This window comes from Protopterus annectens, chromosome 3.part1 (assembly GCF_019279795.1).
Source record: "Protopterus annectens isolate FY-2018-M chromosome 3.part1, PAN1.0, whole genome shotgun sequence".
NCBI classification, from domain to species: Eukaryota; Metazoa; Chordata; order Ceratodontiformes; family Protopteridae; genus Protopterus; species Protopterus annectens.
The window spans coordinates 1,780,960,295-1,780,977,853 of NC_056732.1; the positions used below are offsets into that span (position 1 = coordinate 1,780,960,295).

Here is a 17,559-nt window from a genome sequence, read left to right on the forward strand (position 1 = left end):
TATATCATCATTACCAGTAGCCGTGGCACAGGATTCAGGTTCCCTGCTGCAGGTCACCAGAGCAGCCTCAGAACCTGTGGGATGAAGACAGAAAACACAGTTTACAGTCTCCAGACATTGTTACCAGTGATGCACTTATACACACATGCACACATGGACACATTCACACAGGCACACATGCACACATGCACATAGGCACACATGCACACATGCACACGTGGACACATGCACACGTGAACACATGCACACATGGACACATGCACACGTGTTCACATGCACACATGCACATGTGCACACATGCACACATGCACATGTGGTCACGTGTACACATGCACACATGCACACATGCACAGATGCACACATGCACACATGCACACATGCACATGTGGACACAGGCACACATGCACACATGCACACATGCACACATGCACACGTGGACACAGGCACACATGCACAGATGCACACGTGGACACAGGCACACCTGCACACATGCACACATGGGCACAGACACACCTGCACACATGCACACCCTGCAGTATACACACAGAGCACTACTGAGTTACACTACTGTTACTAGCATTATCAGGACTATTATAGGTTATGTTAAACACACTCACCAGCATGGATGGCCTGTCTCTCTGTAACCCTGGAGGGACCTGCAGAAATGATGAGATTAATGTCAGTGGGCACATCTGTGCCATTGATATTGCATATGATACAGTGTACAGAACAGTCAGGTGTGCATATGGCATATTACCTGCATGCTCCATGTCGTGCTGCTGTGTGGAACCAGCCTCCATCATAATGCAGGTGTACTGCTGTTGGTGTTCCGGGGCTGGAGCCACAACACTTAAGAGTAGCCCCTCCAGTCTGGTGAGGAGGGAATGTGTGGCCACCCCACCTCCTGTGGCGATCTGTTGCCTGTGGATATCTGATGCACGCTGCTGGACACTTTGGATTAAATCACTGCAGTGACGTCGTACCTGCTCATATGTCCTGTTGTGCGTGCCAATATCATTTACCCTACGGACAAGGTCTTGCCACAGTGCGGCCCTCTCCTGCTGATTCTGACTGGTGCGGGAAAACAGGATGTCATACTCCCGCACCAGGCTCTGGTGGATCTCCTCATCTTCCGCCACAGAGTAGGCATGGTTACACTGTCGCGCCATCTCCCTGGAAGAGAACACAGACAGGATATCAGCAGACCATGTCAGCAATATATGGCACACATACTATACATGATACTCATGTGTAGTGATATACTACTACTCCCATATGTTGCATGTGTGTGTGTTGTGGTGGATACACAGGTACATGGCCAGATATCAGTGCTCAGCCAACACCTGTGCAACAATACCTGCCACATTCCACACAACGTAGTAGCATGCCCCATCGGTCAGCACACACTGACAGGTGCAATGCACAACCTCACTCTGGGGGTTCATCCCAAGGTACTGTATGTGGGACACCATCCACTACTGTGATGTGGACAGACGTTACTCGGTCTGGATATACATATCCCACCACCACCACCAGCACAGTAGACTACTTTGATATGTATGTGGTTAGACAGTTATTCACTTGCTGGGACTGAGATGGTATCCATGCAGCACACTGGGCCAGTGGAATCCACAAGCCACACTGCTGACCCCTTTGCAAATGCTTACCACGGACATGTCGCGGATTGCATGACACTTGCACACACATGTCTAACCCAGACCCTATGCACAAAGGTTAGGCATCCTGTCCGGTGGACCCCAGACAGAGGCAGATTGTATAACAATAGCAGGAGGCTACTGCAGGACCGAGCACATTCACATTAAGGGTAGGCATCTGTGGTCAGCACTGGTACTACGCTACAGTCCGTCATAACATCAGCCACGACCTACTCTGGGAGGGAAATGGACACAAACACTATGGATGACCACAAGGCCTTCTTCAGTTATGTTACCACATGCCTCAGATATGCTCTGTGTTAATCCACACCTACTTAACATTCACCAAACACACGCATATTGGCAACAATCCTGCAGACATGTTCGATGCACATATCCCCCCTCCTTCTCCCCCACCTTTGAGATATTTATCCCAGCTGGATGTAACCTCCCTATCATCGCACATGTCCAGGTGAGGGCCGCCTTCAGCAGAGGAGAACACATAGCATAACTGTGACCTTGTGGTCCCCCTGGATGTGTGCTACCGGCACACTGAGAGGACATACCACCGCATGTAACACTGATAGTTTATCTTGGCCGTGCTACAGGATATGTACCTGGACAGTGGCATACAGCAACAGTGGTCCTACAACACTAAGGGGGCACCTCGACTGACCCTGGGAATTACCACATCATATGCATAATGGGCCTGGTATGCTACGCTATGGAATTATGCAGTATGGGATGCATATGCAGTGACATCAGGTACCTGCGGACACTTGTTCCCAGCCAGTGTGCCTTTGGGATAGGCTGATCCTGACTTTTGGGCCTGGCTGACATTTCAAAGCAGTCACTACAGCCATTGCTGGGCCAACGCACAGACACATGCTGCCAGGATCCTGGCCTATGACTGCTTGACATGTGAAGTATGGTCATCCCCTTTTGGTGGAATTACGTACACACAACATATCACATGGACATACCTATGGATACAGACCTATGACACATTTGGAGGGTTCACAGTATGCACACTATTAACCTGCTACTTTGCATTACCTCTGTTTGTCGCAGCTGGTTGCGTTATCACAGCTTCTGCTTGCTGCTGCTACTGTCAGTGCTGACAGCTTCAGGTTACAGAGAGTCACAGTGTCTGTTTTTTTTTTTTTTTGCTCTCTCTCTCTCTCTCTCTCACTTCTCGCTCTCCCTCTGTCTGCTTACAGACAATGCAATGAATGTATTGCATGTGGGGAGTGTTAGCACTGGATGCTTTTGTAGGTATCTGCATAGGTCCATGTGATGGCCTCTGCACCAATTGTAAGCCAGCATTTGCTAATTGCATACAGCCAGTTGTGTACTGATTGCAGTACTCACTGTGATTTCAGGTCAGTGCTATAAAAAGGCATGTGGGATAGGCATTGCCCTTTCAGATTGTGAGGGCGGGGACCATGGTGGTATGCTGTGGACAGTGTTCTGTGACTGTAAAGGTTAGTATCTCTCTCATGCTTCAGGCTGTGTTGTATATTCACAATTCTCCATTCCTCTCTCATGTTCCCTGTAGCAAGTGTGTATGCACATAGATATATTTATATATATATATATATATATATATATATATATATATATATATATATATATGTACATATGCATACATATATCTATGTACTTTAACTGACCTTATTATCTACAGGCTGCCAACTAGCATGGCTGTTTCTTTTCACACACTACTATTATGGAAATCCAGTAGTTTTGACATTTATTTTAAATGACATGATTTGTGTACTACACATCCTATATTCCCTTTACATTCATCCCTACTTTTACATGTTATATTTATTTTAGCACAATGTTTTTGTATAAGAGTCATGGCTTAGTGGTAGGTTGTAGAGACTAGTATTTCCAAGGTCCTGGGTTCGGGACTGACAGTGGGAGTTTATTTTTCTTTTGAACTGAGTACAGGACCTGTCAATCACAGTGACTAAGGCACTTTTAAGCAGTTGTAACCGGGCTAGCGCTGGTTTGCGCGGAGCTCACGCATGCGCACTGGCTGTTAGCTCCACGCACACCCGGTTACAACTGCATAACGGTGCTTACTCTGGCGCACACCCGCGCTATTTTCTTTGAAAGAAAAGAAAATGGGGAGACAGGAAAGTGGTGAAAAAGGGGTCACAAAGAGGGTAAGACAGTAGGGAAACAAGCTTGGGATGTGCAGGAGGGATGTAGGTAAGGCCCATAGCTGCCCATTTCTTCATCAGCAACAGCTGTGCATATGTATGTAATTTGGTGTGACATTTGAAACCTTCCACCCCAGAAAGAGGTGTCAGGACAACAATAATACTTGTTGTACAGCCAATTGTAATTGATAGGTTCCATGTCCAGCGGACATGTGTCTGGAATGGGCAGCTATGTATGGGGCGTAATTTTTTTGTGGGTACAGAGTGCCCTTTTTTATCTTTTGTTTTTTTCAGGTAAGAGTGGTATGTCAGGTGAAGGAAGTCAGTTCAGCTGGGGAGGTAGGTTGGGTAGGTAAACAGACAAAACAAACAAGACGCATACAGGGGCGGTGTATGACACATGTGGGGGGGGTTACACAATTGACGGGGACGGAAGTTTGGATATCCAGAGCCCATGAGCCCACAGATGGCAACAGTGGAACTGATATCCCCACCCATAGGCAGTTGCCACTGTTCCTTCACTGTCCAGGACGGGGCTGTGCTGGGGGCTGTGTAGGCGGGGCAACAGGCATGCCCGTTAGTTGCGCCACCCATGCCTCAAGCTGGCGTAGGGGCTCAAGGACAGAGTCCCGAATCTCCCTACGCACCACAGTCTGGACGCTACGGAGGGTGAGTGGTGGATCTCTTCCGGCCACACTTGCAGAGGGGGGGGCGAGCCCCATCCCCTGCAGCGCTTCCACCCGCAGGTGGCACAGGGCCACCGGAGGAGGGTCCGGACTCGGCACTAGTGCCAGGTGCACTCGCCAGCTGAGGTGGGAGAGGTGGGTCCACTGGAACCCGCCTTCCCTGTCGTCCTATGTTTTGCATTATGTCATGACAGTTTGGGTTAGTGACATATAATACCATTAACAATTAGTTGTAACAGCATGCATTAGTATTCCCATTAACCAAACACCCAGATATTCACACCATTGAACAGCGTGCATAACACATGCATAATTTGAACAGAAATATACAGTCCAACAACATGCAGGGTTAATTGATGGCAACAGGCCATCAGGTGTGGATGTATGAACAGGTCAGATGCATCAACGGACATGCAAATATATATGACCCAACAGGACAAACGTCCAGGGGTGTTAATTGTGATTGCACATACCATTTTCACGTGGAATGGGTTATATGTGGTTATAGGGTGGGGTAAAGAAAGTAATATTAACACCTTCGAATAACAATACATATGCTGTACATTTCTAATAGCTACAGTTATATGCACACTACTGTTCTAACTACAGTTTCCTATATGATAACTATTTCACCTTGCTGATAGGACTGTTACTGCAACATCAATATACATTTTAGTGTTCTTCATACACATTCATATCTAGCTTTGTTCAGCTACATCATCTTGCTACTTTTGCTTTATATAGCTGTAGACAAGTGTGGATGTTTGGTATATCAGACAATCATCCTATCTGCGTATTTCAGACTGAGAGCAACATATCCAGATTTTGGGATACACATTCCACATGCAGCAACACTTTGAACAGATTTTGCTGTTTGGTTTTGAATCTCACATGCATTTCATTCTGTCTTGACTGCAGTATACTTTATTCAGGGGTTATTACTACTGTATTGCTGGATTCATGACACTTTCTCACACTCTCTCACTTGCTTTCATTTTACTATTCAGGATGGTACTTCTAGGCTTTATTGACATGTTTTAACAGTAGTTATTACAATCCTTTCCAGCAGTCTCACTTCTGTCATGTTTCAGTATTTCCACAGGGATATATTTCGTACATGAGATTTCATCATCTTCTGCAGCTATACTTTTCAGCCTGCTGCAGGTTGTGTACTATTTTCTTACAGGCAGGGCATTTTTATTTCAGAATATATGTCGGACAGTTTCATGTTTAGGTTACACTTACAGGCTGAAAACTCTTGTAATCAAGCAATACTTGCATACACTTTCACACTGTTACTTGCAGATTTTATTCCTTACTGACTACACTGCACTCTTTTGCTGACTGTCATACTTTTATATTTCTTTACAGTTACTGGTAGTGGATTACTGACCTGCCTGGTGGCGCAACCACACCAGCCTATCGCCATAGGCTCTGCGGTTTACAGAACGGACACCTGCAGCTGTAATATAAATGAAGTAATATTGGAATACACATCTCCATAATATCAGCTAGTTTAATTTTTTACATACATAATTAAATGTTACTTACTCAGTAGTGGGGCGTTGGGTGTTTGCCGGGCCTCCTGGATCCAAAGGTTCAGTTGGTCCTGCTTGCGTCTCTTCAGGTCCGCATGGTGGTGACGGACCTGCTCACCAGTCCTTGGAATCCCTGTTGCACTGGAGAGATCATGAGCCAACTGGTCCCACGCCTCAGCCCTGTATGCTCCCCAGAGGACCTGGCCCTGCATGAGTTGGGCCTCATGATTGTGGACTAGGAGCCAGGCCATGTACCTGGACTCCTCAACACCCCACCTCTGTGCTCGAAAGGGACTACCCTCTCCTACTCCTGACATTCTGCCTGCAGGTCTGTTCTACAATCGTTTATGCTGTGTATTCCCGCCTATGGGGCTTATATAGTCCGTTTTTCCCACATATCTGTGATTGGCCATTTTGGAATTGTATCAACTTCAGTAAACCTGCATTGTCATGCTGTAGTTTGTATTCATTCCTATATATTAGCTATTATTGCATTTCTAGGTACTGCTGTCATGGCTTAGTGGTTCTGTACCTTGACTATGGTGTATAGTATCCTGGGTTTGAACCTGGCCACTGCTTTTTATTTTTCATGACTGTCTAGATATGCTGAGGGGTGTGTCTGTGTAAAGGCAGTTTTGATACGGCTTGCTCAACGTTGCCCGTCGGTTAGCTTGTTTGCGCGGTGCGCAGCTCCGCGCAAATGAGGTACACTGCTTTAAGCCTCATTTGGCTATCAGCACACATATTACGCTCAGCTCAGTTAGGGGCACATAGATATAGCGTGTTAAACCACTGCTCAGCTACAGGCACTCATTTTGCACCAGTTAAACCACTGCTCATCTACGGGCAGATACACTCACCCTGTTAAACTGTAGCTCATCTATGGGCACATCTGGCATTTTTTATTCTTTTGTTACCTCACATTTCTTCAATATGAATGGGCTATTTCATTACATTTTACATAAGTTGTGGTTTTATGTCTACATATTTGTCAGGGACTTGTTTCCTGCTTATTTTGCAAAAAAAAAAAATGGTGTTGTGGGGGCTCTAACCATGAATGCCTGCTCTGCAGCCAGCATCTCTACCGCTACGCTATTGCTTCCTGGTTTATTTTGCATATTTAGTTTTTATATGCTTTCCCACTGACTGCTAACTGTAGCTGCGCTATGGGCACACCCGCGCAAACGAGCGCACTCACGGTTAAACATCTTTACAGTTTAAAAAAAAATTATAACATGTTCATTTATATTTATTTTCTGTTCATAGTCTGTGGGGGCATGTGTTGTGTTCTGTTTATTCACATTTCCGTGGACTCTGTCGTGGGTGTTTCCTTTGGGTACTTTTCCTCTTCTGGGGGCGTGTCCGCTTACAGGGCTCGGCCTACGGACACGCCCCCTACTGTCTTACATGGACCGTGTTGGCCTTCAGTGTGATTCAGCATGCTCTCATTAATATGCAGAGCATGCTGACATCACTCCGTTTAACTGCAGCCTCCGTTTATGAGTTATAACTCTTACACGGAGGCTTCGTGAATCCTGCCCATTATTTAAGAAAAGTAAGTATTGTTTTCTTAAATAATGCCATTGTATAATAGCAATAACCCACATTTGGGTGTGGGCAATGCTGGATTTAACCACAGTTGGCTTTGTTTGGTCACTCGGGTTTCGCCCTCATGACCAAACCACAAAAATCGTGGGTACATCCAACATTACCCACACCCAAACATGGGTTATTGCTTAATTAATGAATGGTAATGAAGCTATTTACTGTCAAACATATTTCTAAGTTTTTGATTTTATGATAAAATCTAGAACATCTTAATAGCAATCACCTTTTGTTTATTGTGCATCATGTTGTCATCCATGATAGTGGTTAATAAGAAAAAAATAGCAATAAATCTTTCATCAAAGCCATTCAATAAAATAATTGTTCACTAAAAGTAAGTTGTTTTATAGACATAAAAAATCCATGAAAGTTTATACTGAAACACATGCATAATAAAATACACTATAAAGTAAACTGTATAAAATAAACCCCAGTTATTAAGCCAGGAAAAGAGGGTGGAGTGTTTTTTGACTGGCCATATAACTTATGCAAGTAAGTTCTTGGAGTTATTACAGTATGATTCCAAATACACCCCAACCTCCAGAAATGAAATTAACATTGTGACTAATTAACTTACATAGAATTGTATTTAAATTGGTGTTTTTATTTCAAGAAATGTTCTGATGAAGTCCCGAGCTGCTGGGACAAAAGCGTTTGACATTCCATTTATTTTCCAAACAAAGTGCTATTGTTCTTATCGTGCTGTCTGTTCCAGTGTGTGCAGTGAGAGTTTTGTCTTCTTCGGCAGTGCGTGGACTTTGTTTTTTGCTTTATCTGGGAAGGAAGGTGAAGAGAAGGGAGGGCTGAATGAGGAGATCAAATATAGAATTAGAGGGACTGCAGCCAACTGGCACAGAGTGTAAAGGGTAGAGTATGACAGAAGAACATCAAAGAAGCAGAAAAGTTAGGTGTACAAAACAATGGTGTGACCTGTACTACTGTATAGTACAGAAACCTGGGCAATAAAGGCAGAGCAGTTGAAGCTGGGGGAAATGGAGATGAAGTGCTTGAGATGGCAGGTAGAATACACACTATGGGACAGCTGAAAAAATTAGGAAATCAGAGCAGAAGCCAAAGTAACTCCAATTGCAGAGAAGATGAAAGAGAACAGCTTATTGTGGTTTGGGAACACGAGCAGAAGAGAGTAAGACAATCTGTTGAAAAAGAGTTGTTATAGACAGGAAGAATGCAAGAGAAAATGAGGACATCCAGGAAAGTAGTAGATGGATCATGTGAGAAAATAGCTGTGACAGTCGGGCATGACTGTCAAAGAAGGTAGGAGAGTAACATTGAATCAAGAGCAATGTCAACAACTGACACTCCACCATAATCCCACTTATAAAATGAGAAAAAATGGTGTTGGTGATGATGATGATGATGAATCTGCTTTTTTATCATTAATAGAAGTAAGTCTTTATATGTACACAGTCCAGACATAATGCAGTAATCATACCAGTCCCCTAAATATATACTTTAACTCCATTAATGTATATGGTCTGTACTTCAGCAGTTCATATATATTTACTGAGTAAGATTTTCCACACTCTTCAAAAAATAAAACATACCAAGCCATAACCTCCTTTCCACATGATTGCATTACTATTGATTTTGACTTCTGCAGTAGCCAAGGTAGTAAGGTTTAATGTGCCCACTTGTACACATTTAATTGTGCCATTAGGAAATATCTGTTGGTTTTCAAATCCAAAAACTGCTACTGGATCTCCACTGGCATCAAAAAACATCTCTGTCCCAACATTATTCTTGAAGTGTACTTTTCTGGTATAATGGAAAACCTAAGATATAATATGGCAAGCAGTAAAATATATTTTTTGTGGTATTAATTAGAGATTCATCTGAACAAATGTAATATGTACTGTGCTCCAACATTGCAAATGCATATCAAAAACAGGCACAACAAACATAATTATTCAGAGTTATAAACCAAGATTATCATTTATTATAGGTGAAGTCAGAAACTGTTGTAACATTATTTTATATGCAGTTAACATCATTCAATGTAATTAAGCTCTGATTTCATACTGATCTAACCTATGGTGTAGTAAGCAGTCAGGTCCATCATCAGATGCTAAGCTGTTTTTTTTAGTTACAACCCACTTAAGTCACTAAAACTCCATGTTTTTTTCAAATATTCTGTAAAAAGTACATTGTTCCTTTGCTCGGGGCCTTTGTTGTAAATAGATGAAAGAAAAATATTTTATAACATGAACTGAAGCTCTTTGCACTCTAGCTCTTTTCAGAGTTTAACATAGTCTCATACCTTCTTAAACAAAAACATTTTTGTAATGGAAGTGAAGCCAAACATACCCTAGCAACTTTCACAAGCAAAATAGTTCCATACCAGTTGTATATACAGGTGTCTTTTATATTTGGTCATTATTTATTCTCTTAAATTTGTTGTTGCTTGACTTATATGCTTGCACATATGGACCTGGCAGTATAATTTTCTTTCATTTTTTTCCAAATGTTTTCTAAAAATTAGCTGCACATACAGAGATTAAAAATCTAACATGCTATAATTATACATTTTATTAAAACATATAAACATAAATAAATCTTAATTGATTTAAAGAAGCTGTAAATGAAAATAGAAATTCATTGAAAAAAAGATTAACTCATAAATAAAGAAATTAATTAAAACAGAAGAAACTGTGGGTGCTACTCATAGTTGTTCCATGAACGTCTGTGCTGCCAGCTAATAAAAGCAGTAAAATCACTATTCATAGTTGCTATAAAATCATTAATAGAAATAAAGCCTGGACCTCTTGGAAAGCTAATAAAACCCCTAAGGACCAACTTACATATAAACAGCTAAGGAACGATGCTAAAAAGTCTATAATACTAGCCAAAAAAGACTATTACTGTAACCTGCAACAGAAATATCAAAATAAACCACAAAAATTTTGGTCTAGCTTAAACAATCTTCTCCATCTGGGAAATACTACTACCCCTACCTCTGTGTCTATCCTCCAAAAACCTCCAGAAAATATTACCAACACCTTTAACACATTCTTTACGGAAACCATACAATCCCTTGCCAGCCAACTAGGCCCATATCCAATATCCACCCCTCCTTTTACTTTCAACCTGTACCAACATCACTTATCTAATCATTAATCAAGAAACTGAAACTCACCACCCTATCAGCAGACCTACTCCCCGCTGAATATCTTCAAAAGGCTGCAGATGCAATAGCATATCCCAATGCAATACTAATTAACAGATCCATCTCTGAAGCATATATCCCCTCCATCTGGAAAACTTCCCACGTAATTCATCTACATAAAGGAGGTAACTCAACTGATCTATCAAATTATCGGCCCATTGCGATTCTGTCCACTTTTGCTACAATTATGCAAAAATGCATCCATAAACAACTCCTGCATTACCTCAATCTGCACAATATCCTAGCTCCCACCCAGCACAGATTTAGACCCCACCATAGTACCACCTCAGCCCTTCTATCCTTCTCTCAGACAATAAATCAAATTCAAAATAATAACCTGCTCTCCTCTGCCATCTTTTTGGACCTATCCAAGGCATTTGATATGGTAAACCACCAACTACTCCTTGGCACACTAAAAACTCTTGCCATAGACAGCCTAACAATATGCTGGTTTCAGTCCTAAGTAGCAGACAACAGGCTGTGCTATGGAAAGATAGCCTTTCCTCCCTACTGTCAGTCACCCTTGGAGTTCCTCAATGATCTATACTAGGACCTCTCCTATTTTTCATCTTCATTAATGATCTTCATACAGTCATCCCCAAAGTAACCTGCATTCAATATGCAGATGACTCTACCCTAATCTGTTTTGCCACCGCCCCATTAGACCTGCAGACCTTAACCCAAAATACTTTCAATGTAGTAGAAAACTGGCTCACTGACAGGAGTCTTCTATTGAATCCAAATAAAACAAAACTGCTACTCTTCACCCCACCCGGAAAGCTACACTCCATCATTTACCATAACATCTAATAATGGCACAATAATTTCCCTAGAAAGTAATACAAAACTATTAGGTGTAATTGTTGACAATAACCTTAAGTTTGACACTCACAATGACAAAACCATTAAAACAGTCAACAAAAAGCTAGGATCTCTATATAGAATTAAGACATTTCTAACCCCTACTGCTAGGACAGTGACTGCCCGAACACACTTACTTTCAACCCTTCTTTATGCCTCCCCAATCTATACAAACCTGAGTTAATCTGACCTCAATAAACTCAATAGCTGCTACAACATAGCCAGATTTGCCACAGGTTCGGCATATAGAAACCACCACTGTCTTAACCTAGGCTGGCTAGAGTTTCACTCTCAAATTCAGCATAACCAATTAATAATAGCCCACAAAGTCCTCTATCAGCCTGAAAGCACGCCGATACTCAAAAATATAATTACCCCATACAGTAACCTAAAAACACTCGGCTCTTCTGACAAAATGCTGGTACAAACTGTTAAATCTAAAAACTTAGCAGGTGAGTCATTATTTTGCAACTCTGTTGGCAAAATCTGGAACCGGATCCCTGCCAAACTTACAGCAATTCATTCTATAAACCAGTTTAAAACATCTCTCAAAATATAACTAAAAAGTCACCATCTCGCCATTCACTTTACTACCTGGCTATTTGTAGAAAATTCTTAAAAAGTCTGAAATATTGACAATCTCTCTCAAATGTATTGTACTACAGAATGATATGCTACCTTACTCAGCCTTGTACCACTACAAATGCTTATGTTCTAACAAGCAAATTAATATTATAAAGTTTCTAAGTATGTATGTATTCCAAGTTTTTAAGTATGTATGTAATCCTATAATTCTGTAACTAATATCTTTATGTAACTGTATAAAACTGCTACTGTTAAGTCTTCTGTATATATCCACATGTGGAGCTTTTCTCCCCAGGCCTCCGCTGAAAATGAACCTGTGTCCAGTCGGACTATTCCGGTTAACAAATGCAAAATAAAATGATTATAATCTTACTGTAACCTAGTTAAGTTAGTCAAGACAAACTGTATTTTGTCCTTGTACATTTTTGTTTTGTTTTGTTTTGATTGATCTATTTAGTAATCATGTATTGTCTTAGTCTAATAGTGGAGTTTCTCCTCGGCTTTTCTCCTCGGGCCTCTGCTGAAAGTTAACAAATGTAAAATAAATAAAATAAATAATAAAAATAAAAAAATAAAATAGAGGCCACTTGCACTAACATGATAAAGTCAAAATGAGATGCAAATGAGAGGTAATGTAAAACTGCAAATGCTAATGAAGCCTTCTCCTGCCTACTTGCAGTTCATAGTTAAAGTTTTATGGTTTTTGCACCATCCGCAGATGCATTATAAAAAGCAGAGTAGCATCTATTCTATGTTGTCATTCGTCACGGTGCTGCCACTTGCTGTTAACCTTGCTATTTCCCAGTGTGAGGTGCTTGCCTTAGCCTTGTTAAAACTGCTTGCTCCCAGCAGTGATTGCTGGCCAAGAAGGTAGAGGTATAAGGCAGAAAATAACTCACTATAGTTTTTACAATCAGGAGATACTTTATAGGTTCAGAGTGGACAAGGATATTGTAATGGTTTTAGTGAGTATGCATGGACTTCAGTAGGACACTGGGGTGGGTGAGGGGCCCTTAATCTATGTGGATGTAAAGATATGCATAGCCCTCAATGTATTTGCCACAGGAACCTTCCACAGACAGGTTGGAGATATACTGGGGGGTCTCACAGATTTCTGCCTCAAGGATGCTGCAGTAGTTCTCGGATGTACTCTTGGCACATGTGGATCAGTATGTCTGTCTCCAGGTGTCACCTGAGGACCAAGCCAGAACAATGCATGCCCTTTATGGGGAGGCATGTTTCCTTGTGGTACTCAGAATAACAGATTGCACCTGTCTGCAATTAAAGTCCTATGTGGTCCATGTGGGGAGCAGCACAACAGTAGGAAGGGCTATCATTCCATCAAATGCCAAATAGTGTGTAATGTTTGGGGGTGCAGCACCAATGTACCCTTCATCCTGGCAGTGCACATAGTTCCCACATCTGGCACACCAGCTCACTCTACCATGTCTTCCTGCATGGTAGGATAGCCAGTGGCCATTTTGTTGGTAAGTGGAAAATATTTTTTTCTTTTCTTATTTAAATAGCTAATCATGGTGAAATATATTATAGAATTCTAATTAGTTTTACTTGTTTCATCCCACCGTTTTCTCCCCCCCTCTCTCTCTCTTTAACTCTCTCTTTTTTTTTTAGGTGATACCGGAAAACCAGTTTAACCATGGCTCATAACACCAGGGAGAAATCCAAATGGAGCTGCATAAGAAATCTACAACACAGTTCGGTCCCAGACCCATATTGCCATTGTGAGGGTCTTGAACAGCCAGTTTATCTACCTGGGTGAGCATGGGGGTGGCTTTCAGCATGACCCAGCTACTGCATGCAGGATGTTTACTACATGTTGCATTCTGCCCAACATGAACAGGAACCAGTCTGGTGATGAAGTGGCCCATGCTGTCACTGTATCTCCCAGTTCCAATTCTACTATGACTTATGGTGACTAGCCAGCAGCAGCAGAAAGTGACCCCATGAGGCAGGCTTGTACATGGCATACAGCAACACAGGTAAAGAGGCGGGGTCTAGTCCACAACTATGGACTATGAATTCAGGTTAGAGTTTCCTTTCTCGTAAAAAAAACGTGTAGTTCAATTGATGCATGCAGTGATATTTGCGTGCTGTGCTGTGTAGTGCATAGTCTACTGTCGCTGTTTATCAGACATTTTTTCTTATGTTTAAATACATATTTTTTATATTAATTAAAGAACAGGTATATTAGTTTTAGTAAAAGTCATGCCGGAGGACTCACTGACTCCTGTTCAGTGATATCATATGGTATCATAAAAGGAATAATTACATTTTTTAAATGTTTTGCACAATATATTATAGTTAGGTAGTGTTTCTAAGTATGCACATACTGAGTGTCTTGAGGTAGTGCAATTAGTAAGTGTTATTACAGTACTTAATATGAGTTCATAGCTTAAATTTGAATGAAAAAGTGTCATATATTTTTTTCTGTTGTTCAATGTTTCTTCAGTTTGAACTATGTTTTTTTGTTGGGGTACTGTACATCAGATTATTTCACTTTATCAAAAACAATAATTTATGGTCTCAGAGACAAAAACATCATTGTATATGCAGTGGTGAGGGTGAAGTGGCAGGAGTGTTTGTTTACATGGCAGGATTTCATTTTAATCTTTCATTTTCTTATTAGTGTGTTCCTTGAGTACTTAGGTATTACTGGTTTTAAGTTGAAGGTAACTGCCTGCTGTAACAATGATAATGCATGGAGTATTAATAGTGTTAATCGCTGCAGTCTTATGTTATGACATACGGCTTTCTTTCCACAGTTCCATGAGTTTTTAAGCAGTACCATTACAGGAATAAAATGCATGCAGTTAAACAGTGTCCAAAGTCCCCCTCCCCTTTTCAGTTTATTTAACAACTTATTCTTCTTTGAGCACTGATGTGTGTGTGTGTGAAGGTGAAATTATACGTAATAGAAATGTCACACCCGAATGAGAGTAGGTGAAGGACAAATGTGTCATACACATCTCCTAAAAAATTGGCTACATGATGGTGCAAGTGTTTTTAAAGAGGGTCTGTCACAATGGCGAGTTGGTCCAAAGTCATGACTTACTTGATGCAGGTGATCTTGCAGACACTGATCTGACAGAGCTGTGATACCATGACTGGGGCCTCAAATGAGAGGTTCTACTAAGTGCACATGAGCTATGACATGGCCTAGACGAAATCTGTTCTGCTTGCTCACCCCTACTAATTACACTCATTTCTTGAGAAGCAATTATAGTCTCATGTACAGCCTGGAGGACTCTGATAATTTCCATCAGACTCTTTGTGTCAGTGTTCTAAACCTTAACAACATGACAGTACATTTGTTGCTAGGCAGTTGATACTTTGTGTGTTTCCTGGGGTAACTAGGGCCAATTCTTACACCCGGTGCCCCTTTGTAAAAGGGTCACTGTGGACACTGTTACCTCTGAATTTCTACCATCATCCTTAAACTCTTCTTCTGGGTTTGGATATACTGGTTAGAGGTATATGAGTTTTCCTGCTGTACAAACACGAGTGTAATGTTAGTGTGTGCTTCAGTTTGTGATATAGTGTCCCTTCATGCAGAGTTGCTAATATGTTATAGGGTGTGAGATCCTGCCTTTAAACTTGGGGACTGTTTGCCACTTTCCCTAGGCTGTTTCATAAATATAACTATGTTATCATCATCATCATCATCATCTTCAACAACCATTCTGCGGCTGATATCCTCCAAATTTATTGGTATAGTGGACCTGTTTGTTTCTGCTGCTGACCTTGTATAAATGATACAAAAACATTAACAATAAAGAAGTAGCATGCACTGCTGTAGGCTGAGTAAAAAGGTATTGGGCACTTACTGTCTAGGAATTTGTTACTATACAGGATGCTGCTAAACACTGTACTGCACAGAAGAAAATAGCTTGAAACTGATTACTATGCTCTCTAGCCAATCCGTGACCATACTTTGAACTTCCTGATCCTGCAGACACTGATCTGACAGTGTTGTGGCACCATGACTGGGACCTCAAATGAGAGGTTCTACTAAGTGTACTTGAGCTCTGACATGACCTGCATGAAATCTGTTCTGCTTGTTCTCTCCTACTAACTACACTAATTGCTTGAGAAGCAGTTATAGTCTCACATATAATCTGGAGGATTCTGATCATTTTCATCAGATTCTAAGAGACCAGATAAACACTTTCTGCCACAAGATGTCTGATCCTGGAATTTTTTAATGTAAAAGCACAACAAAGCCAGCTGTCAAGTGCAGATTAAGCAACAAAGTCCCTGGCTAATTCTCCCTTCTACAAAGAAGTTTGGAGGCGCACAAACTAGAAAAGCCAACAGAGAAATTACCTTTTTAACACAAAATTCAATAAATGCTTTAAAATGCTCAAAACAGTAGTGATCACTGTAAAAAGCAAGTACAAGTGCAATTAATCAAGAACGTATTCCTGTCTTAGCTAGGATGGCTCTGGGTGCAGTCGAAACACTGAAAAAGTGTTGCAGAGTTCTCTGTAATTATAGATAGATATAGATATACATATCTATATAGCTAAAGCTATATCTAGATATAGATTTAGGTATAGAGATAGATATAGAGATAGATATAAATTTAGATACAGGTATAGCTATAGATATGCATATAGATATAAAACTGCATGCATTTATAGAGGATGCTAGTTGAAAGCCTAAACTGCTTTCAGTATTGCAATCAAATTTAAAAGACATGTCAGTGTATTAGTACAATGCTCTGTCTTTAGTTGATTTCATTGATATATGTTGCAACAGTGTTCATAAAGAACAGCAGTAAGAACTAAACTGGTTTCAGTGCAATGTTGCAACCAAATCCATGTCAAGTACAATATGAAATGTATTATAATTTCTTACGTTACTATCAGTAGAGTGCAAATGTAAATCCCACCAAGACTTCATAGCAATACACTCATTCTTCACCTGTATGTATAAGCACTTACTGGTCATGTAGGCAGATTGGCAATTGGCAGCCTGGCAAGCCTCAATGAACATGGGCCTTGGGACTTGGTTGAATAAGTGATGGAGCAAGTCTTGGACTGACATCTTCAGCCAGTTGAGGCTTCTCTACAGTAGGTGGAAGATATCCTATCCCAGTCATCGCTGACCACCTACGTCAACACAGGTTTCAGTCCCCTCAATACCGGGGTCCTCCATTGTAGCACCAACTGGCAATAGAAACATTTGAGGCCTTGTGGACTAGAGATTCGTGTTGGGCTGCACTCCTTTTCACCTATTCCTTCACTTTTCCTC

General features: G+C 41.2%; 1 protein-coding gene across 1 annotated transcript in view; it reads right to left on the reverse strand.

Annotated features, from left to right (window-relative positions):
- LOC122797866 (vomeronasal type-2 receptor 26-like) overlaps positions 1-15,985 on the reverse strand; it is a 149,788-nt gene extending 133,803 nt beyond the window's left edge. The window contains exons 1-2 of the mRNA XM_044066388.1: positions 15,893-15,985; positions 9,221-9,448 (exon numbers count right to left, since the gene is read on the reverse strand). Coding sequence (XP_043922323.1) covers positions 9,221-9,448; positions 15,893-15,985 — 321 coding nt within the window. The remainder of the gene's footprint in view (positions 1-9,220; positions 9,449-15,892) is intronic.
- Between the last annotated feature and the right edge of the window lie 1,574 nt (positions 15,986-17,559).